The following is a 23,246-nucleotide window of genomic DNA, read 5'->3' on the forward strand; positions in this document are numbered from 1 at the left end:
CTTTGTTTTGTTTTTTGACTTGGGAAAGAATTGTGAAGCAGATCTGTCTAGGGATTGACCAAATGATTTTTGTTGAGGAAACTATTTTGAGCTTTTTAACTGAATCATGGATCCTCTTATAACTCCCCTTCAGAGAAGAATGTAATTCAAGTTTGCTAAAGTTAATATTTACTAGATATACACCCGCTCTTTTATACCCTGAGATTTGAGGGTTATGTTCTTACTGTACATTTTAGGGCTTTTTAAAGATCAGGTATTTTGGAAGCTGGGATGATCACTCAAGATCCATGAGTCACCAGTCTCATGACTATCCCAAAGTTCTAAATTCTTTAGCTAGATAGCTTCTAAATATGGCTAGATAGCTTCTCGTACCTGAGACCAAAATCCAAGAGTGTGAATCTATTATAATTGCTGCTGTTAGAGAAGAAGAATTGCAGGTAAGTAATCTCTTTTGCTTTTCCAGTTTTCTTTGTTTTTAAACATAAATATCTTCAGCTATCTTTTTTTTCCAGCCCCACAACTATTAGCTGGTTAAAAATGTTCAGTATCATAGAATATCAGGGTTGGAAGGGACCCCAGAAGGTCATCTAGTCCAACCCCCTGCTCGAAGCAGGACCAATTCCCAGTTAAATCATCCCAGCCAGGGCTTTGTCAAGCCTGACCTTAAAAACCTCTAAGGAAGGAGATTCTACCACCTCCCTAGGTAACGCATTCCAGTGTTTCACCACCCTCTTAGTGAAAAAGTTTTTCCTAATATCCAATCTAAACCTCCCCCACTGCAACTTGAGACCATTACTCCTCGTTCTGTCATCTGCTACCATTGAGAACAGTCTAGAGCCATCCTCTTTGGAACCCCCTTTCAGGTAGTTGAAAATGTTGCTTTTGCCTTTATCTTTTACCTTTATTTTTTTTCTGCAGTTTTTCCCAGTTCATTTCCATTATCATTTTAATTTATGTCTCTTGTCACTGAGGTATCTGAATACCTCACATCGTTAATGGATTTTATTCTGACAACACCCTGCTGAGATAGGGATAATATTTCCCTATTTTACAGATAGGGAAGTGAGGCATAGGGTAGATAAAGTGACTTGCTCAGGTCATGTAGGAAGTCCTGTGGCTGAGCCAGGAATTGAAGCTAGGTCCCAGTGGCCTATCTCCTAGACAGTCTTTCCTGCTACATGAGTAACTTGTTGGGCTTGTGATTTCTTTTAAGATTGGTTACTCTTGTGGTTAGACTGTCTTAGGTTAACAAGAAATGGCGTATCTTCTCCCCAGCAACATTTACTTTAAGTGCAGGTAATTGCCAGCCTGAACCCACTTTCAGACTGCACTACAACACCCTACAGGGTTAATCGGCTTCTTTCTATTTTATCGCAGCTGGTGTGCAAGTTTTCCCACACAGCTCAGCTAATATACACTCTAGCTTTTCCAGTCCAGCGCCTCCTTTGAACAGATACTGCCAATTATGCAGTGATTTGTAATATAGATAAAATGTCCACCAAGCATTTGTCTGAGACCACCAAACTCATTCTCATTTGTGACCCAGTCAGTAGATGAACCTAGATCTCCAGAGGTGAAAGAGTAATGTCCTAACCCACTCACTCCACAGCCTAGCCCAGGGGTTCTCAACAAATTTTTTGATGGTCTCAGACTGCAGCCACCAACTCTCACTGATGGTTGTACTGACACTTTTTCCTAAAATACTTAATTAACTTCAGGAAAAACAACTAAATGTGTCCAGATACACATCCACATCATTGTAATGTATATTTGCCGGGTTTTTTGGCAGACTCAATAATGCTGCCTTCCAGTTTGGGAGTGATATTTGTAAATATCACAGCACACTTAGTAGCTACCTGGGTGGCTATGAAAAGAGAGAAGTGATATTAATAAACATACAAGTACCACTTTTCACAGATAGCTAATAAGTCTGCTGTGAAAGGTGATTCTTGCATGTTTGTTAATATCACTTTTTTCTCCCTGAAGGAGGGGATGGTGGCAAAAGGGGAGGCAGCAAGGGCCAGAGGCAATAGTGGGATGGATTCGGGGTTGGGGAAGGCAGCGAGGGCCCGGGGCAATATGGGGGATAGATGTGGAGCAGTGGGAGGCAGCGGGGCCAGGAGTGATGAGGATGGGTGGTGAGTCCCACTGTCATGTGGTCAGAGCCTGGTGTTGGCTGCCATGCAGCCAGGGCTCAGTGCCCACTGCCAGAGCCCGGAGCTGGGGACGGGAACTGCGTGGCCGAAGCCAGGGATCGGAGCCCGCTGCCACACAACTGGAGTTGTGGGTCTGTGCCCAGGATCAGTACCTGCCGCCATATGGCCGGAGCTGGGTGCCAGAGCCCAGGGCTGCGTGGCTTGAGCCAGGAGCCAGTACTCGCTGCTGCGTGGCTGAAGCTAGGGGTCAGTGCCATGAATCAGCACCTGGGGCTAGCTCCCACCACCATATGGCTGGAGCCCGGGAACAGAGCTGTGGGTTGGCGCCTGCTGCCATGCAGCTAGGGCCAGGTCCGTTTAGCTGGAGCCTGGGGCCACCGCACAGCTGGAACTGCAGGCCAGAGGCCAACTGAAGCTCCGTGGCCAGAGCTGGGGATCAGCACCCGTGGCCAGAGGTTAAGCACCAAAGTCCCGTGGTTGGAGCCTGCTGCCATGCAGCTAGGGCTAGATTGGTGCCTGGGGCCAGCGCTGACCACTTCACGGCCTGAGCTCAGGACTGGAGCTGGGGGCCAGCACCTGCCACATAGCTGGAAGCAGGTCTTGGAGGCTGAAGCCCCACAGCTGGAGGCCAGGGCTGCTTGGCCGGAGCCGGTTGTGAGTGTGTCAGTATTCGCTGTCCCGCAGTCAGAGCCTGGGGTCACGGCCAGGCTCCCGAAGTCCTGCTGCTGGAGCCTGCCACCCAAACCCCCTCCCCACAAGATGGGTCAAGAACTCACCTTGCTCGTGCAGCGTTGTGCCCCACCTCTCTCCAGCGGCGGTGCAGGGTGGGGCATCAAGAAGCAACAAGGAGGGAGTGGGTGGGGCCGATGCTTCTCTCTCCTCCTCCTCCATCCCCCAATCACTAGCAAGGAGGCTGTCGTGGCTGCACAAAAAGCCTCACGTGGCCACAATGGCCACATTTGAGAAACACTGGCCTAGCTCCTAAAATCCCTTATTTTAGTTACAGAAGGACTTGTATAAATTACTCTTATAACGGAATCATTTTCAAAGGTTACCTAGTTTTAAGCACTAATACCAAATATAGATCACATACTGAGCTTCTGCTATAATTATAATAACAAATTATTTCATAAAAGTTAAACCCCAATGAGTTTTGTACATGAAGATTCAACCCCTGCACAAGCAAGTGTTAGAATTGGTCACCTCTGTAATGCAGGTGCTTGCACACCACAAGTGCACGCATGGGGATGACATGGAGGCTTCACTGAAAATCAGGCCCTGCATGTTTGTGTTATAGCTTTGTTGACAAACAAATTATGTACCATTTCTAGTTACTGTTGTAAAATGTATTTTAAGTGAGGATTCTCTTCTTACTACAGGACAAAAATATCCCAAGATATTGAAAGACTGATCCATCAGAATGATATTATAGACAGAATCATGTATGACCTTGATAATCCCAGGTAGGCTATATTTGTTTTACAACAATCTTCAATTTGATTGTCAATTTTGCTTTCTTTAAGGAAACTATTCTGGCTTAAGATAAAGTACAGTAGTTGTGAAGTCTGTGGTAAAGCCTGTCGTCTTAATAAGGACAATACTGTACCTTTTTTGCTGTAATCCTGAATGTATTTATTCTATATAGATTTCCAATCAAAAATCTGAATTAACAAATGAGTTCCAAAGATCCATTTTACTTACAATGGTCTTTTTTCTTTCTTTCTTTCTTTTTAAAGTTATTCAGTGCCAGAAGAGGGGGAGTTTTTGAAGTTCAACTCCAAATTTGAGTCTGGAAATCTGCGCAAAGTTATTCAAATTAGAAAGTAAGAGCTCTTTCATTTTCTTCTTTTTGCATATATACTGCAAATTTCTTATTTTAAGAAGACTTATTTCTCTTTGTTAATCTTCAGAAACGAGTATGATCTCATTCTGAACTCAGATATAAACAGCAATCACTATCATCAATGGTTTTATTTTGAAGTCAGTGGAATGCGGCCAGGCATTGGTTACCGGTTTAACATCATCAACTGTGAAAAGTCGAACAGTCAGTTTAATTATGGTAAGACTTCTTTTCAAAAGGGATGGAAAACTAGCATGTAGGGAGACCTACTGGACTATCCAGAACAGGATACCTTTTCCCCCCTGGGATCCCTAGATTATTAATCTCTTTCTTACAAATGAAACTCATAATATTTCATGTGGTGATGTCATTACAATTATTTTTTGAGTAAAACTGAAGTATAAGAATGCTGTTCCAGGCTCCTACTAAAATTGTGGTAAGGCTATTATCATAAGGTGCTGGAAAAGAAAAGCTGAGTTGTTCTACATTGCGCCAAGAGGATGAAAACTGGGAGCCATTAAGACCCTCCTTGAAAGTTTTTGCATGTTTTAGTAAATGAAAATAAGTGCAAACATGGTCAAACAACTTTGTCTCCTGGATTTTGGGGATTTATGTGTGAGGGGAAAATGTCATGTTACTGAATGTAATCAGTAAATCCATGTAGGAGACCAGAATGAGCTGTAGGTTTAAGTGGAAAAAAACTCAAGTTCTCTTTTCAAAATTGTTTATTTACATCCCCACTTTGGAAATATTCATACTTCCCATGTGATATCTGAAATTTCTAGTCAGTAGTGTCTGTTGGGGCTGGGCGTACACTCTTCCAAACTACATGTTGACATAAAAAAGAGCATGGTCCCCACTACTGTTCTTTTCTTCCATCCACCAAAGAATCAGTGGCCTTAGAACACTTCCTTCATCAGTCTTTCTTTTTTTTGCCCTTTTGGGCATTTTCCTGGTTAGTTTAGTTTTTTTAAAAGTTGTTTTTTTCACCAGTGTCAATATGGCCATCCAGAGCTAGTTTTTCAGCTCTTGTGTTTTTCAGCCTTCCTGTGCCTCTGTACCAGTAGTTGGGTCTGCAAACCTCTGTGGCATTATTAAGGCAGACTTCAGGTGCTGTGGTCCTTGTGATGCCACAGTGTTGGTCACAGACAGCTGTGTTCAATGCCTTTGGTACTTGAGTGAAAGATCAGACCTAGATAGATGTTTCATCTGTCTTGCCTTCACTTCCTGAACCTGGAGGAGCACAAAGAACCCATCAAACTCTTTCTAGTGGAGGATGCTTGAGACTTAGTTGGCAGTCTTGTACTGAACGTCAGGCATAGTCTGTTACTCAAAAGACCTGAACACCAAAAGAGCCTGCTTGTGACATGGATCAAAGCGGAATGTAAAGATCAGTGGGAAGAGTATGAAGCCCTGCTGTTTAGGTCCGAGAGTCCAACTAAGTGTGAAGCTATTCTTCGTTTCTCTGGATAATCAAATTGAAAGTTAAATAGTGTTTTTCTGAATCAGCTGTGCAGCTAGGCAGAAACAGAAGGCTCCATTTTGATTTATAACCCACCAAGAAAAGTTCAGGTGCCCACTCAGTAGCTGCAATCATTGCAGGATAGTACTTTTTCACAGAGCCCATAATTAAAATGAGGGACTGATTGTCACAAGAAGTTGTTTAGGCCAAGAATTTAGCAAGAATGCTCGTTATTCTTGTTATCCATAGAAATGTCTAAACCCTCTTGTATTTTCCTATCAACATTTTTGGAAGGAATATTAAACCTCCTGCTTGAAGGCTTGAGCCCGATCTCTAATGGAGGTTAGGATGGATACCACACCTCTGTTACACTTTCTGAAGCATCTGGTACTGTCCACGGTGGGGGAGTCAGGATAGCATGAGCTAGGCAATTTTGGTACTCAGACCTAGAGAAACTCCTTACCTTGCTGGTTCTGCCCAACCTGGACTCTCAGAACAAGGCCAGAGCCTGTACCCAAACCAGACATCCTTGCACTGGATAGCTTGAATGCTGCCTGGATAATGTCTTCAGAAAGAAGCTGATCTACTACTGTTTAAGACATCTTGCTTCAGGGTGGAAAACCTTTAACCAGGCCGATATAAAAAGCCAAATGAAAGAAATGTTTCTATTTAGGCAATTCAGCAACACCTTTCTCCAGTGGCAGCTCCAATTGCAGTGATACTAGACAGTTTACTTTCCCTGAAATATTTGGGTCTGTCTCTAAGCCTGATAAGGGTTTAGCTGGCAGTGATCTCTGCAAATCCTCCCTATTTACAAGACCACGTTGTCTTTTCACATCCCACAGTGGGGCAGTCAGGACCAAGGGTCAGAGCTGGGTAAACCCTGAGGCTGGGAGTAGCAGAGGAGTCCATAGATTCCAGGCCAGGGTCAATACCAAGGTTCAGAGTTCGAGTCAGGTTTCAGGGGCTGGGTCAGGAGATGAAGTCCAAGTCAAGCTGGGGTCAAAGCCAGGAGTTCAGGAGCAAGGAGCTGGAATGGTTGTCAGTTCCAGGAGATCTGGGCTGGTGCCTGCACATGTCCTGAAATACCTCTTGAGTTTATATAGGCAAGGGAGCCAGTCAGGAGACACGAGGCTGCAGCCTGTCAGACTGCTTCCCATGGTCTGTGTCCACAGTAGGGCATGGGCAAGTGGAGTTCAAGCTTGTGACAGCTGCTGCTGGGTGACAACATGAAGATGTCAGCAGCCTGGGAGCTCTGCAGGCCTGGGTTCTAGACTTTACACTCACCAGTCAGGAAAAACCTCTGCTTCTTGAGACCCTATTTCACTATTGATTATATTGATGGAGTCTCCCTCTTCGCCTACAGCTACCTGCTCTAATTATCGGTGAAAACTGTCTTTCTGGTAGCGTTTTGTTTTTCAGATAGGAGGGATTCAGGTCCTCAAGGCCAGGCCGCCCATATATGGTCTTTCACAAGGTCAAGGACTCCCTCGGGTCTCACCCTAAGTTTTCTATGCAAGGCAGCTTCCAACTTCCTCGTCAATCTGTCAATTCACCTCCTGGTTTTCTTTCCTAACCCATGTTCTATGCCAGGTGAAATGAAACTTCACATTAGATAGAACCAGGCCATGCCGGTACACACTTTCTTTATGGTGTTTGCTGAAAGTTTTGAAACAACCCATATCATCCCAGAGACTAAGGGTACGTGTATGCTGTGAAATTAAGTTAATATTATAGAAGTTGTTTTTTAGAATCGATTTTATACAGTCGATTGTGTATGTCCACACTAAGCGCATTAAGTCGGCGGAGTGCGTCCTCACTACCATGGCTAGCATTGACTTAAGGAGTGGTGCACTGTGGCTAGCTGTTCCACAGTTCCCGCAGTCTCCACCACCCATTGGAATTCTGTGTTAAGCTCCCAATGCCTGATGGGGCAAAAACATTGTCGCAGATGGTTCTGGGTACATGTCGTCAGTCGCCCCTCCCTCCGTGAAAGCAACGGCCGACAATCGTTTCCTGCCTTTTTTCCGTGCGGAAGCCACATTGCTTTCAGCAGACGGTGCAGTAGGACTGTAACCGTCGTCATCTACCGCTTCTGCTGCAACTCTGCTCTGTTGCTATTGTCTCAATAGCGAATTTGTCCATGTTGTCTGTCATGGGCTCCCGGATACAGGTGTTCTTCCTCAGGAAATGTGTGCGGTGCTAACTTCCACCTCAACTCTGCTCTCCTGCTCTCATGAATCCACCTCGCAGGTCCTCTCGTCGTTCTCTATAAATATCTATTCTCGTGGCATCAGTCGTCAGCCACCGCTTCCGCTGCAACTCTGCTCTCCTGCAGACGCCATACCATAGCAAGCCTGGAGCCCGCTCAGATCACCACGGCATTTATGAGTATTGTGAACACCTCGCGCATTATCCTGCAGTATGTGCAGAACCAGAACCTGCAAAAGCAGGCGAGGAAGCGATGGCAGCGTGGTGACTAGAGTGATGAGGACAAGGACGCAGACTTCTCTCAAAGTACGACAATTTGGACATACTGGTGGCAATGGGGCAGATTTATGCTGTGGAACACTGATTCTGGGCCCGGGAAACAAGCACAGACTGGTGGGACCACATAGTGTTGCAGGTCTGGGATAATTCCCAGTGGCTGAGAAACTTTCTCATGCATAAGGACACTTTCATGGAACTTTGTGACTTGCTTTCCCCTGCCCTGAGGCGCAAGAATACCAAGATGAGAGCAGCCCTCACAAGCGAGTGGTGATAGCCTTCTGGAAGCTTGCAACGCCAGAGAGCTACCGATCAGTCGGGAATCAATTGGGAGTGGGCAAATCTACTGTGGAAGCTGCTGTGATCCAAGTAGCCAATGCAGTCACTGAGCTGCTGCTATCAAGGTAGTGACTCTGGGAAATGTGCAGGTCATAGTGGATGGCTTTGCTGCAATGGGATTCCCTAACTGTGGTGGGGTGATAGACGGAACGCATATTCCTGTCTTTGGGACCGGACCACCTTGGCAGCCATTACGGGGTACTTTTCAATGGTGCTGCAAGTACTGGTGGATCACAAGGGACGTTTCATAGACATCAGTGTGGGATTGCCGGGAAAGGTACATGATGCTTGCATCTTAAGGAACTCTGGTCTGTTTGAACAGCTTCAGGAAGGGACTTACTTCCCAGACCAGAAAATAACTGTTGGGGATGTTGAAATGCCTATAGTTATCCTTGGGGACCCAGCCTACCCCTTAATGCCATGGCTTATGAAGCTGTACACAGGCACCCTAGACAGTCGTAAGGAGCTGTTCAACTACAGGCTGAGCAAGTGGAGAATGGTGGTAGAATGTGCATTTGGATGTTGAAAAGCACGCTGGTGCAGTTTACTGACTCGGTTAGACCTCAGCAAAACCAATATTCCCATTGTTGCTGCTGCTTGATGTGTGCTTCGCAATATCTGTGAGAGTAAGGGGGAGACGTTTTTGGTGGGGTGGGCCTGGCCACTGATTACATGCAGTCAGACACCAGGGCGATTAGAAGAGCACAGCAGGGCGTGCTATGCATCAGAGAAGCTTTGAAAACCAGTTTCATGGTTGACCAGGCTACGGTATGACAGTTCTGTTTGTTTCTCCTTGATGAAAACCTGCCCCCTTGGTTCACTCTACTTCCCTGTAAGCCAACCACCCTTCAATCACTGCTTGCAGAGGCAATAAAGTCACTGTTGTTTCAAAATCATGCATTCTTTATTTATTCATCAAACAAATAGGGGGATAACTGCCAAGGTAGCCCGGGAGGGTGTTGGGGAGGAAGGAAGCACCAGGTGGGGTGGTTGATGAGGGGAGGAGGAAAAGACAAGGCCACACTGCACTTCAAAACTTATTGAATGCCAGTCTTCTGTTGCTTGGGCAGTCCTCTGGGGTGGTGTGGTTGGGTGCCCGGAGTGTGCCGCCCCCGTGTTCTTGGTCATCTGGGTGAGGAGGCTTTGGAACTTGGGGAGGTGGGTGGGTGGTTACACAGGCTGCAGCGGCGGTCTGTGCTCCTGCTGTCTTTTCTGCAGCTCCACCAGGCCCCACAGCATATCAGTTTCATCCCCCCCAGTAGCCTCAGCATTGCATCCTGCCTCCTCTCATCATGCTGCTGCCACCTTTCCTCTTGCTCCTGCAACCTCTCATCTTACCTGTCCCTCCTGTCCTCACGTTCATTTTCTGTTTTCCTGGACTCTGCCATTGTTTGCCTCCACGCATTCTGCTGAGTTCTTTCAGTGTGGGAGGACTGCAGGAGCTCAGAGAACATTTCATTGCGAGTGCATTTTTTTTCACCTTATCTGCGCTAGCCTCTGGGACGGAGATAATAGGGGAAGCGTTGAAACGTTTGCAGCTGCGGGAGGAAAAAAGGGAGAGTAATATTTAAAAAGACACATTTTAGAAAACAATGGATAGACTCTTTCATGGTGAACCAAGCTGTTAACATTACATAGCACATGTGCTTTCGGTACAAGGTCCATTTTGCCTCTTATATTGATGGCCTGCCGGTTTGATGTGAGAGATCAAACGCAGGGCCAGGCAACAGAAATCGGCTTGCAGGCAGCCATGGTAAGCCGCAGTCTTTTGGCTTCTTCAGCCTTCATAACACGTGGGAATGGTTTCAAACAGCAGCACCCTCCTTTCCCATACCAAGCACCTGTTGGGTTGGCCATTTAAAAGGAGGGGCTGCTGTTTTTGGGTTAATGTGCAGCACAGACCCCACTAAACCCTGCCCCCACCCCCAATCCAAGTCTCTGGGATGATCGCTTCACCCCTCCTCCCACCGCATGACTAGTATCAGGGACGATCCCTGCCAGCCAAATGCGAATAGCTCAGCATGAACGTGCCCTCCTCTCCCCCCACCACATGGCTAAAAGTGGGGATGATTTCTTTTCAGCCACAGGCAAACAGCCCAGCAGGAATGGCCACCCTTAATAATGTCCCTGGAGGATTTCTGCTCCATCCCCAGACACATTAACAGACTTTTCATAGAATTATAGAATATCAGGGTTGGAAGGGACCTCAGGAGGTCATCCAGTCCAACCCCCTGCTCAAAGCAGGACCAATCCCCAACTAAATCATCCCAGCCAGGGCTTTGTCAAGCCTGACCTTAAAAATATCTAAGGAAGGAGATTCCACCACTTCCCTAGGTAACGCATTCCAGTGTTTCACCACCCTCCTAGTGAAAAAGTTTTTCCTAATATCCAACCTAAACCTCCCCCACTGCAACTTGAGACCATTACTCCTTGTTCTGTCATCAGCTACCGCTGAGAACAGTCTAGATCTATCCTCTTTGGAACCCTTTCCAACTACCCTTTTGGGTAGTTGAAAGCAGCTATCAAATCCCCCCCTCATTCCGCAGACTAAACAATCCCAGTTCCCTCAGCCTCTCCTCATAAGTCATGTGTTCCAGTCCCCTAATCATTTTTGTTGCCCTCCACTGGACTCTTTCCAATTTTTTCACATCCTTCTTGTAGTGTGGAGTCCAAAACTGGACACAGTACTCCAGATAAGGGCTCACCAATGTCGAATAGAGGGGAACGATCACATCCCTCGGTCTGCTGGCAGTGCCCCTACATATACATCCCAAAATGCCAGTGGCCTTCTTTTCCAGTGGCTGTACTGGCCGTGAATGCAGCCCAAGTCTTCAGGGCAAATTACTCATTAAACACACTTGCTTTTAAACCATGTATTATATTTACAGAGGTACACTCACCAGAGGTGCCTTCTCTGGCTTCATGGTCCGGGAGCCTGCCTTGGGAGGGTATTGGCTCCAGTAACAGTTCCTGGCTGTTGGGAGAACAGTTTCTCCGCTTGCCTGTTGTGTCATCATCTTCCTCATCCCCAAAATCCTCATCCCTGTTGCGTGAAACTTCCCCCCCTTGCAGGTGTCCATGGACAGGTGGTGGGGTAGTGGTAGGGGCACCCCCTAGAATCACATGCAGCTCATCATAGAACCGGCATGTCTGGGGCTCTGACCCGGAGTGGCCGTTTGTCTCTCTTTGGTTTTTGGTAGGCTTGCCTGAGCTCCTTAATTTTCACGCGGCACTGCTGCGGGTCCCTGTTATAGCCTCTGTCCATCATGCCCTTGGAGATTTTTTGTTTTTCTTCAAATATATTGGCATTTTGTCTTTTGGAACGGAGTTCTGATAGCACAGATTCATCTCCCCATACAATGATCAGATCCAGTATCTTCCATTCGGTCCATGCTGGAGCTCTTTTGCGATTCTGGGACTGCATGGTCACCTCTACTGATGAGCTCGCCAAACTGGCTGAACAGGAAATTAAATTTCAAAATTCCCAGTGCTTTTCCTGTGTACCTGGCTAGTGCATCTGAGTTGAGAGCGCTGTCCAGAGCAGTCACAATGGAGCACTCTAGGGTAGCTCCCGGAGGCCAATACCATCAAACTGCGTCCACACTACCCCAAATTCGACCCAGCAATGTTGTTGATTGCAGGGCTAATCCCTTCAGGGAGGAGTACAGAAATCGATTTTAAGAGCCTTTTAAGTCAACAAAAATGGCTTCGTTGTGTGGATAGGTGCAGGGTTAAATCGATCTAACGCGGCTAAATTCGACCTAAACTCGTAGTGTAGACCAGTGCTAAGTGGGTCTTGGTCTATATCAAGACTTGTTACAATCTGGATATGGAAGATCCCTCTAGACTTATTAGGGCTCAAATGGCCTTGGTGGCCTGCTTAGTTCACTTCCCAGTATCAGCGATAGGTAGAACAGCAACATGGAGCTTGAGCCACACATTTATCATTTGCTATTCCTTGATACAAGCGTCCAGGTCAGATACTAGTTTGGGTAGGGCTATCCGACAATCATAGTTCACTTCTAAAAAAAAAACTAGGCAATTAGTAGTCATCCAGAGTGGAATCTGTGTGGAGAATCAGTTGGAGTAAGACCGGATACGTAACACATAATGGGTCTTTGCAATGTGTTGTCCACATAAACTTCTTGGTCAGATTTTTTCTAAACTACTTCTGGCAACTCAAAAGTCATAATCCTTTCCCTGAAACCTTGCTATGAAATGTGTAAAATTCCTCTTAGAGCTAAGTGGACTATTCTTAACAAATAATGGACTCAAACAAAGTAAGTCCTATTATCTGCTTCCTAATTATTCATTAGCAAATTTTGATTTTTATGAAGTTGCTGGATAGTCCAAACTGACTGCAGGCTTGTCTGCTCAGTGGGGTAATGCATACTATGGGACTGTGATCTAAAGCACACTAACATGTTGCATATTAATTGCTCTGTTTAGACCACGGGTGGGCAAACTTTTTGGCCCAAGGGCCACATCTGGGTGGGGAAATTGTATGCAGGGCCATGAATGTAGGGCTGGTGCAGGAGGGAGTGCAGTGTGCAGGAGGGGGCTCAGGGCAAGGGGTTGGGGTACAGGAGGGGGCTCAGGACAGGAGGGCGAGGTGTGGCAGGGGGCTTGGGACAGAGGGTTGGGGTACTGGAGTGGGTGCGGAGTGTGGCAGGAGGCTCAAGGCAGGGGGTTAGGCAGCTCAGGGCAGAGGGGTGGGGTGCAGGAAGGGTTTGGGGTGCAGGCTCCGGTCCCGTGCCACTTACCTTGAGCAGCTCCAGGGTGCCAGCAGCACGTAGCAGGGCTAAGGCAGGCTCCCTGCTTGCCCTGGGCCCATGCCACTCCTGGAAGTGGCCAGCATGTCCGGCAGTGGCTCCTGGGGGTGGGGCGGGGCAGGGCAGGCAGCTCCACCGCACACTGCCCTCACCTGTGGGTACCATCCCCATAGCTCCCTTTGGCCGTGGTTCCCAGCCAGTGGGAGCTGCAGGGGATGGTGCCTGCAGGCGAGGGCGGTGTACAAAGCCCTCTGCCTCTCACCCCTAGGAGCCACAGGGATGTGGTGCCGGCCGCTTCCGGGAGCAGCGCCAGGGCAGGTAGGGAGCCTGCCTTAGCCCCGCTGAGCCACAAGGCTGGCAATCCTGCGGGCTGACCTGAAAGCCCTCACGGGCCGGATCTGGCCTGCGGGCCGTAGTTTGCCCTCCCTTGGTTTAGACCCTGCTGCTATGCACTGAAGGTTTGCTCACATGCCAGTTCAGGTGTGTGGCCTGAGATACGAGAAGGCTGAGACTTTCTATGAAACTTTATAGTGACAGTGGGTTAGATGTGATTTAAATCCAGGTTCTTCCTGTTTTAGTGTCCATTCACGCCACTACATTATTTTTAAATTACATTTAGTCTTTTTGACCTATGCTTCTGTCATAAATATAAAGGGAAGGGAAAATCCCTCCTGGCCAGAGGAAAAATCCTCTCACCTGTAAAGGGTTAAGAAGCTAGGATAACCTCACTGGCACCTGACCAAAATGACCAATAAGGAGACAAGATACTTTCAAAAGCTGGGAGAAGGGAGAAAAACAAAGGTTCTGTGTCTGTCTGTGTGATGCTTTTGCCGGGAACAGAACAGGAATGGACTCTTAAAATTGAGTAAGTAATCTAGCTAGATATGCGTTAGATTATGATTTCTTTAAATGGCTGAGAAACTAAGCTGTGCTGAATAGAGTGGATATTCCTGTCTGTGTCTCTAAGGTTTTGCCTAGAGGGATTCTCTGTTTTGAATCTAATTACCCTGTAAGGTATTTACCATCCTGATTTTACAGAGGTGATTCTTTTTTACTTTTTACTTCTATTAAAATCTCTCTTTTCAGAAACTGAATGCTTTTTCATTGTTCTTAAGATCCAAGGGTTTGGGTCTGTGGTCACGTACGCAAATGGGTAATAATCCTCACCAAACCTTCCCCAGGAAGTGGGGTGCAAGGGTTGGGAGGATTTGGGGGGAAAGACGTTTCCAAACAACGCTTTCCCAGATAAACATTTGGAGGTGGCAGTGGAAGTCTAAGGGCAAAGGGTAAAATAGTTTGCACCTTGGGGAAGTTTTAACCTAAGCTGGTAAAAGTAAGCTTACGAGGTTTTCATGCAGGTCCCCACATCTGTACCCTAGAGTTCAGAGGTGGGGAAGGAACCTTGACCGCTTCATTTGCTCATCTTGAGTCATTTTTCATTTAATATGTCTCTTGGCTGTTAGTTAGAAGACGGTATGACATTCAATCTTTATAATGGACTCTGTAGGTTAGACTTCTATAAAAAGTAAAATGAATATAGTGTGCTCACATGAGACTGTATTCAGATGTGATCCACTGCTCATTAACTGTACAAACAGAATTCTATGACCTTAAGATAAAAATCTAATCCTTTTTTCTTAAAGGTATGCAGCCCCTCATGTATTCTGTTCAGGAGGCGTTAAATTCCAGGCCATGGTGGACTCGTGTTGGGACAGATATTTGTTACTACAAGTAAGTATGCCAACAAAAAATGGAGGTAAGCAAATCTGTTTTACGTTGAAGATTAGAACAAAATCTAATTTACATGAATAGAACAAGCACATCCATGAAATTGTGGTAATTTACTTGTAATATTTCTATCGCAAAGCAGTTGTGTGGTGGTGGGTTTGTTTGGTTTTTTTTTTATTTTTATTTAAGTTTTAGATGTTGACAAATGAATTTAGAAAATAAATTAAGTATTTTGTCAATGCTATGTTGATAAAATTTTCTGGGAACATTGTATGAATTCAATAACTTGTGTATATAAATATTTAAGCATATTTTTATTAAGAATTTAACCTTAATACCTTTAATACTTTGAATGTGGTATTGTTGACTTTCTCTTTGGGATCCTGTGATGGAACCTCTTTCTAGGTATCACTCCTTTTTTTTTTTTTTTTTTTATTGGCGAGATCTTTAGAATGTAAAACAGGAAAACTGCATATTTTCACAAATGGCCCTGTCATGGGAGGAGCTGTAGGGTCCCCACTTGTCATCCATTCTGTTCAATGGCTGTCTGTTTTGGTTCCCCCTTCTACCCCCACCCCATTAAAATTTCCCACCATTTCTACTCCAGTGTGCTACTACCAGTAGTAGCAGCAGTGTACACAACAGCATACAAGTGTAACCATCATGTGATCTCTCACTTCTCAGAGCCAGAGGGTTTTTGTTATATGTTCAGAAATGACAACATCTGATGTAGCAAAAATATCTACAAATCTCTAACACTTTTTTTTTTTATGATGGTTTCACTTCACTTTTAGGAATCACTTTGCTAGAAGTTCAATTGCTGCTGGTGGTCAGAAAGGAAAATCCTATTACACAATTACATTCACCGTGAACTTCCCACACAAGGATGATGTCTGCTACTTTGCTTACCACTATCCATACACGTATTCAACTTTAAGGGTGAGCGAATCCTTGAACTGGATTACTTGGATGTCCATTTATATTACTGTATCTCTTTCCATGAGAAAACACTGCTTGCTTCTAAATATTAGTTCATAGATATGAAAAGGGTACATAAATGAAAGCATGTATGTTGAAAAGTAATAAAACACTCTCCTCAAAAGTTCAAATAAGAAAGGAATCCATATGTTACAATATATATAATTGGTTTGCTTGTTCTTTAGAACAAAAACTTCGAGAAATTTGACATGATCTTCATTTTCCCTATACAGTATATCCGATGATGATAGGAATTACAGCTATATCAGTAATTGACTTAGATGTTCCCTTCTCTCCCCTTCCTTCCCCCAAAAGGCATTGAAAACACTGACAGCAGGAGAGTATGGATAAAAGTTGACAGCTGGATATAACTCCTGTAAAGTTGCCTAGAATGACATTGTTTACCATGATGTAGATCTCCTATTGAAGTCTATTGGGAGTTTTTTCATGGACTTCAGGGGGAGTTTGATGAGGCATACATGGCTAAGATGATAGAACTAGACTAATTTGACACTGTCTCTCATATCTTATCTGTCTACTTACACCTTGCTCATTATTGATGTATCTGAACTACTAAGGTTAAGATTATGAAGTATTAAAAAGGAGACTTTTCAGGATAATGACCTGAGTGAAACTGGGGTGTTGTGAGGCTTTGTTAATGTTTGTAAAGCAAAGTGAGATGCTTAACTAGAATTTGCAGCATTGGTTATATTAACAAAAGCAGATCTGGGACTCAACATATAGAATAGATCAATATTGAATGAGGCTGATCATTTGGGCCCATTCACAAACCAAGTGGCTGCTCCTTGAGGGAGTATCATCTGGTAGAAAACAGAATAAATGGGTGGCGCAAAGAAGCAGAAAGTGCTCCAAAAAACATTTAAGAAAGACTCAAAACACTCCATACAAAAGAAAACATTATTCAGGTGTAGATGTACTGGAAACCTAAAAGGTATTTCATGGCCAAAGTAGTGATGGGAGAATTATCTTCTATACCTGGAACAATAAAAATAAAATACTTAAATAAATCTTTATTTGTCATATACAAAATTGCAAAGGACTTAAGTACCTTTTCATCATTTTGGGGATGAAGATGCATCTTCAGAAATTGGAATCCATGCACAACCCTCAGCAGATCTATTTTCGACAAGATATGCTGTGTGAGACCCTGTCTGGGAACAGCTGCCCTTTAGTCACTATCACAGCCATGCCAGAGTCGAATTACTATGAACATATCTGTCAGTTCAGTAAGTATAAATTCTCTCTGATCCACTTAAAATTATGTAATATTAGCTCCTTCTAAAAATGTTGATGCTTCATTTGTCTGGAATTCTGTAAAAATAGCAAAACTCAGTTATATTCATGAAATTGCCAGGGGTTGGTCTGCTCACATTTAAAACAAACAAAACAACTCCACCTGATTCTTGAATAGTTAAAGATAAATTTTGGACCTGCATGTTTTCTAAACACGATTTTTCTTTCCCAAAAAAAAAAAGTACTGTTTACTGCCAAACAAGATTTATTCTTACGCTAAACTTTTTAAAATGTTATTTCAAAACAGTCCCTAATTCCTCATTCTTTAGCGTTCTTCATGATCTCATAGCAATTCTTTTTAGTGCAAAAAATGTATTTTCCATGGAGCCCATTTCATAAATATCACATAAGGACGCGTGACGGTACCACCACGTGGCCTCCAAAACACCCTATTTTTTTCTGAATTTCTCCTAATCTTATGAAGAGAGGAATTTAAATTAGATCACGTAAGTTACCAATCATCAATTCTTTTAACAGATGGTGTTTATGTAGTTGTTTTCTCATGTTGCATTAAACTTAAAATCCATTGAGGCACTTGTGTAACAATCAATATTTATGCTAAAATCCTGTCATACTTCATCCCAAATTGATGCAAATGCATTTTGAAAAACACTGTACATCACCATCCACCACCTCGAGCTAATTATTGTTTTCAAACTGTTATTTTAATTTACTTGTATTACATCTTGCAATTTTTGTGAATGCTTCTTTTAGGGAATCGTCCTTACATTTTCTTATCTGCTCGTGTACATCCTGGAGAGACTAATGCAAGCTGGGTTATGAAGGGAACATTGGAATATCTTATGAGTAACAACCCCACTGCCCAGAGTTTACGAGAATCCTATATTTTTAAAATTGTCCCTATGCTCAACCCAGATGGTGTCATCAATGGAAAGTAAGTTAAACTGTGCTCACTGAAGTACAATTAATAAAAGATCTTTCTATATCTTGTAATAAAAACGTCTAAGTCTTGAAAATAAAAATGCAGTAGTTTTCCAGAATTAACATACAATCAGTATTCATACTTACTTTTTCATATTTGGATTTTTAGTCCTTTTTTGAGTGGTTTGCTAGTTAACAAAACTACTATATACAAATCTTACTGACAAAATATTTTCCTGATTTTCTTCAGTCAAACAATGGGTAGCAGGGTTAAAACAAATAAAAGGAAGTTCTTCACTCCGCGCACAGTCAAACTGTGGAACTCCTTGCCTGAGGAGGTTGTGAAGGCTAGTACTATAACAGGGTTTAAAAGAGAACTGGATAAATTCATGGAGGTTAAGTCCATTAATGGCTATTAGCCAGGATGGGTAAGGAATGGTGTCCCTAGCCTCTGTTTGTCTGTTTGGCAATGGATGGCAGGAGAGAGATCACTAGATCATTACCTGTTAGGTTCACTCCCCCTGGGGCATCTGTCGGTAGACAGGATACTGGGCTGGATGGACCTTTGGTCTGACCTAGTATGGCCATTCTTAGGTTCTTAACATATGTACTAGTAATTTTAAGAGCCTGCATGATCCAGACTGTGAAGAACTTACTTTTAAATGTTGAGTCTTTCTATATGCTGTCTGTGACTATGATTTGAGATGGCACTTTTGTCTAAGAATTAACTGTGGCTTTAAGTCACAGCGCTGGGTACAAGTAGTAACATGGAATTTAATAGGGAGGCTTATGCCAGTGAGAGTGGAAAAGGAAGCACAGCGTACATAGTGATGGGGCCATAGCCTCATCCATCAAGGTCATGTGTACCAGGTATGCCACAAATTCATTGGAATGTTAGAACACTACTGCAGCACAAATGTCGGAATGGAGGGCTAGCAGTGAAGTAATTCAACTATGACCCAAATATGTAGCCTAGGTTAAGGTTTATATACTGTAATGAATCCAGATTTCTCACAAAGCTGTCTCCTAGTTTTTTTTTTTTGTTGAAGAATCAGTAGTGCAAATGTATTCCTATACAAGAACGTAATGCTATCTCTGTGTTGATTTCTCTGAATTTTACTATTAAAATATTGTGTTTTTGTTTTTGTAAATTGCATTTATAAAAATAGGTTTCAGAGTAGCAGCTGTGTTTAGTCTGTATCAGCAAAAAGAACAGGAGTACTTGTGGCACCTTATAAAAATAAGTACCTTCCATACAACTTGCTTTTGCAATATGGTTTTTCAGAACATATTTTATCATAGTTTTTACATATGCACATATACACCTCACAAATATCTCTTGGTAGAACAATAGATAGGATGTGCTGTTTATCTGCACTAAATTCTCAATTTCTTAAAGTCCCCAGATTTCTGGCTTAAAGAACACCAAATTGACACAATTTTATATATTGTTATTAACTAAGCCTACTAACTAAAATATGTTATACAAAGATATTACAAATTAAAAATAAAAAGGTCAAAATCCAACACATTTTACACATTCTCATTGAAAAATTAATAATCCTTACATCTAATGCAAGAAAAGGTGATGATTTATAATCTGTCTCAGCTAGAAGGGAGTTATGGAAGTCGATTCATATTCAAACACCTTGTCAAAAAAAAGAACTAAAGCAGGGGGAAAACAGTTCCCAATTTAATTCACTAAGGCTTAACCACAAGTTTCCACACTGTCATTCTTTTAATATTAGTATTGCCACCCAATTCCCAAAAGGATGGTCTCAGATGTTTCAATATCATTTTATTAAGGAATTCTAGGAGAAGGTCAACTTACTACATTCGGCTACTAAGAATTTAGGTGGAAATAGTTTTCTGGGGTTAAATCTATAATTACTCTTTAGTTAGTAAACATGACAGCAGGTGTGACTACTTGCTCAGAAAGTTTCTTAAAGGTGCTGACATGTGGAACATAAATAGCCCCTGTGGGCTTCACAGCTGCTCGGTTGTCCCTTTGGCCATACCTACTCTGACTGTCATAAATATAAAGGGAAGGGTAAACCCCTTTGAAATCCCTCCTGGCCAGGGGAAAGCTCCTCTCACCTGTAAAGGGTTAAGAAGCTAAAGGTAACCTCGCTGGCACCTGACCAAAATGACCAATGAGGAGACAAGATACTTTCAAAAGCTGGGAGGAGGGAGAGAAACAAAGGGTCTGGGTCTGTCTGTAGTCGTCTTGGCCAGGGACAGAACAGGAATGGAGTCTTAGAACTTGTAGTAAGTAATCTAGCTAGGTATGTGTTAGATTATGATTTCTTTAAATGGCTGAGAAAAGAATTGTGCTGAATAGAATAACTATTTCTGTCTGTGTATCTTTTTTGTAACTTAAGGTTTTGCCTAGAGGGGTTCTCTGTTTTTGAATCTAATTACCCTGTAAGATATCTACCATCCTGATTTTACAGGGGGGATTTCTTTATTTCTATTTACTTCTATTTTTTATTAAAAGTCTTCTTGTAAAACACTGAATGCTTTTTCATTATTTTCAGATCCAAGGGTTTGGGTCTGTGGTCACCTATGCAAATTGGTGAGGCTTTTTATCCAACATTTCCCAGGAAAGGGGGAGTGCAAGTGTTGGGAGGATTGTTCATTGTTCTTAAGATCCAAGGGTCTGGGTCTGTAGTCACCTAGGCAAATTGGTGAGGCTTTTTACCAAACCTTGTCCAGGAAGTGGGGTGCAAGGTTTTGGGAAGTATTTTGGGGGGAAGGACGCGTCCAAACAGCTCTTCCCCAGTAACCAGTATTAGTTTGGTGGTGGTAGCGGCCAGTCCAAGGACAACGGGGGTAATATTTTGTACCTTGGGGAAGTTTTGACCTAAGCTGGTAAAGATAAGCTTAGGAGGTTTTTCATGCAGGTCCCCACATCTGTACCCTAGAGTTCAGAGTGGGGGAGGAACCTTGACACAGACACTCCAGCAATCACTCACTGGTTAAAAACTCTCGCTAATGCATGAATGCCAAGGATGTCTCTCTGTAGATTGAAAACCAAAAATCTAAAATAAAACACTTAAAATGGCTGTATGAACTTGTTAAACTTACAATACTACTTAAGTCTTCCTGAAACATTGCTTGCTGTAGACACTGATCTTCCTGGTTTCTGCTAGTCTTCTACTAGCTAGTTGGTCTCCTGAATGCTACCAGGCTTGCCTGTGACGGGCCTTGTATGTTGGCTGATGGGTTCCATATCCCTGTCAATTGTCAGTCAAAGCAGGGGTGGAGACAAAAGCCTTGTTTTAAGTCCTGTGGATTCTGGAGTTGTGATGGTGTATACAGGGTACATGAGTTATCTTTTCAGCTACTATTTTAAAGGTTCACAGTCATGCTTTCTTCTTGCTGAGCTGAATACGATTCCATTGAAGTTACCAGCCTTCCCATCCAGTTAAGTTTGATTTGATCATCTTCATGGTTATCGGGATCTTTCCACAAATTAGCAAATAGTATGAAGAATTCTAGAAAAATTCAACAGACTCAACAAATCTATCACTGAACGTTGCTGACAGTTGACTATCTATTTAGCAGTTCCAAAATATTAAATTGAGTAGACAAATTATGGTCACAAGATCATGAACTAGGCAAAAAGGTTGAACAATAAAATCATTGACCATCTTACAAAAATTTAAATTTAAAAGGCTATTAATTTTTTTTAAAATTAGAATTTATAAATTTGGAACTGAATCTGTTAGCTTATCACACACATTGAAGCATCCAGTTTTCACAACAGATAAATTTACTTCCTCTAATCTCAGAGCAAGTAAGTAGGCAAATATCTTTAAATAAAAATTTACTTCCCTTTAATTTTAGCTGATCCAAGTAAAATATATTTGTAACCATTAAATTAACTCTTCTGCAAGAATAAAAAATGTTCTTAATACAAACTTGAATTTAAATCTCACTTGACCACACAAATTGAGTAGTTGTGACACAGGCAAAACTTAAATTAGTGAGGGTAACTTTTAAAATAAAAGTAAGGTTATATTGTGAGACATACATTTCTTTATAAATTTGTCTTTCATAGCCATCGCTGTTCTTTAAGTGGGGAGGATTTGAACAGACAGTGGCAAAACCCAAACCCAGACCTTCATCCCACAATTTACCATGCCAAGGGCTTACTACAATATTTGGCTGCTATAAAACATTTGCCTCTGGTGAGTATGTGTGTTTGCCCAAAACAGGCATTTCAGAATCATTTTAGCTTTTTGTATAGATACTGTCTCGCTCTCTCTAAGAGAAAATACATGTATAGGCCCTTGCAACTGCTTCACAAGTTTACAAATGAGACTTGGAGGGTTCATCAGAAATTTCTGGAACTATTTCCAGTTGTATTAAACAAGAGCAATGACTGTGGTTAATGCTACAAAAATATTTAATTATAACTCCCCAGTTTTGATTAATTCTTGAGCCTTTCAATACTGTGTATCTAGCATTTGTTCCCAGGCATTGTTGAGTTAGAGGGTAGAAAAAAGCCTCATGTTCTGAACATCAGAGGGTGGGGTGGGTTTGTTTTGTTTTTAAGGCAGCTGTAGTAACAAAAACAGTTGAATTCACAAAGTTTTACGTGTGCTGCATTGCTAGGTTTGAAATTTTCTTTGGAAATGGTTTAGTTGGAGTTTATAAAACAGCAATTTGGAACATATGCAATATGCCTAAACTTCACATTGGTACTTATATTGTACAGTATATGTGCATAACTACATAAGTTCCCAATCCTGCCGAAATGTGTGCATATACATAATATTGTACTGGTGAGTCATCACTTTGAAACCAATGAGATGTCATTGCAGAATCAGGACCCAAGGGTCAAATCATGGTGTCCCTATAGGGTTTAATGTGGAAGGGAGAGACTGGATTCTCCCAGCCATTTTCGGTCTTCCTCTTTCCACTCTTCCCCTTAGGTTTCAGAGCAGCAGTCGTGTTAGTCTGTATCCGCAAAAAGAAAAGGAGTACTTGTGGCACCTTGGAAACTAACCAATTTATTTGAGCATAAGCTTTCATGAGCTACAGCTCACTTCATCTTCTCCTTAGGAAGTTCAGAAGAGAGGAGCTCTAATCCTTATAGGAGGCACATGAGTGTAGAGCTCTTCCCTCACTCCATGCACATTTTCAATTTACTTTTCAGTATGCAGTTAAGTTAGCTATGCATATATGTGTAACAAAATCTTCCTTAGTTGTGTGGTTTGAGTTCAGGAAAAATGTTCAGTCCATCAAAAATCTAGTGTGCATGCAGCTTTGAAAGGCTCATA

The 23,246-nt window shown here is 42.9% G+C and overlaps 1 protein-coding gene across 8 annotated transcripts in view; it reads left to right on the top strand.

Moving 5' to 3' along the window:
- Positions 1–23,246, top strand: part of AGTPBP1 (ATP/GTP binding carboxypeptidase 1) — a 149,096-nt gene that overhangs the window by 74,051 nt on the left and 51,799 nt on the right. For 5 of the 8 annotated variants that reach the window (XM_073345032.2, XM_073345029.2, XM_073345030.2 and 2 more), the window contains 8 exons: positions 3,536–3,619; positions 3,893–3,979; positions 4,067–4,215; positions 14,700–14,787; positions 15,579–15,723; positions 16,856–17,009; positions 17,791–17,971; positions 22,022–22,151. In XM_073345032.2, coding sequence (XP_073201133.1) covers positions 3,536–3,619; positions 3,893–3,979; positions 4,067–4,215; positions 14,700–14,787; positions 15,579–15,723; positions 16,856–17,009; positions 17,791–17,971; positions 22,022–22,151 — 1,018 coding nt within the window. Of the gene's footprint in view, positions 1–3,535; positions 3,620–3,892; positions 3,980–4,066; positions 4,216–14,699; positions 14,788–15,578; positions 15,724–16,855; positions 17,010–17,790; positions 17,972–20,495; positions 21,569–22,021; positions 22,152–23,246 lie in introns of those variants that run through there. The other 3 variants (XM_073345036.2, XM_073345035.2, XM_073345034.2) reach the window with 2 other exon arrangements.

The sequence above is a fragment of the Lepidochelys kempii genome, chromosome 5 (assembly GCF_965140285.1).
Source record: "Lepidochelys kempii isolate rLepKem1 chromosome 5, rLepKem1.hap1, whole genome shotgun sequence".
In the NCBI taxonomy this organism is placed as follows: Eukaryota; Metazoa; Chordata; order Testudines; family Cheloniidae; genus Lepidochelys; species Lepidochelys kempii.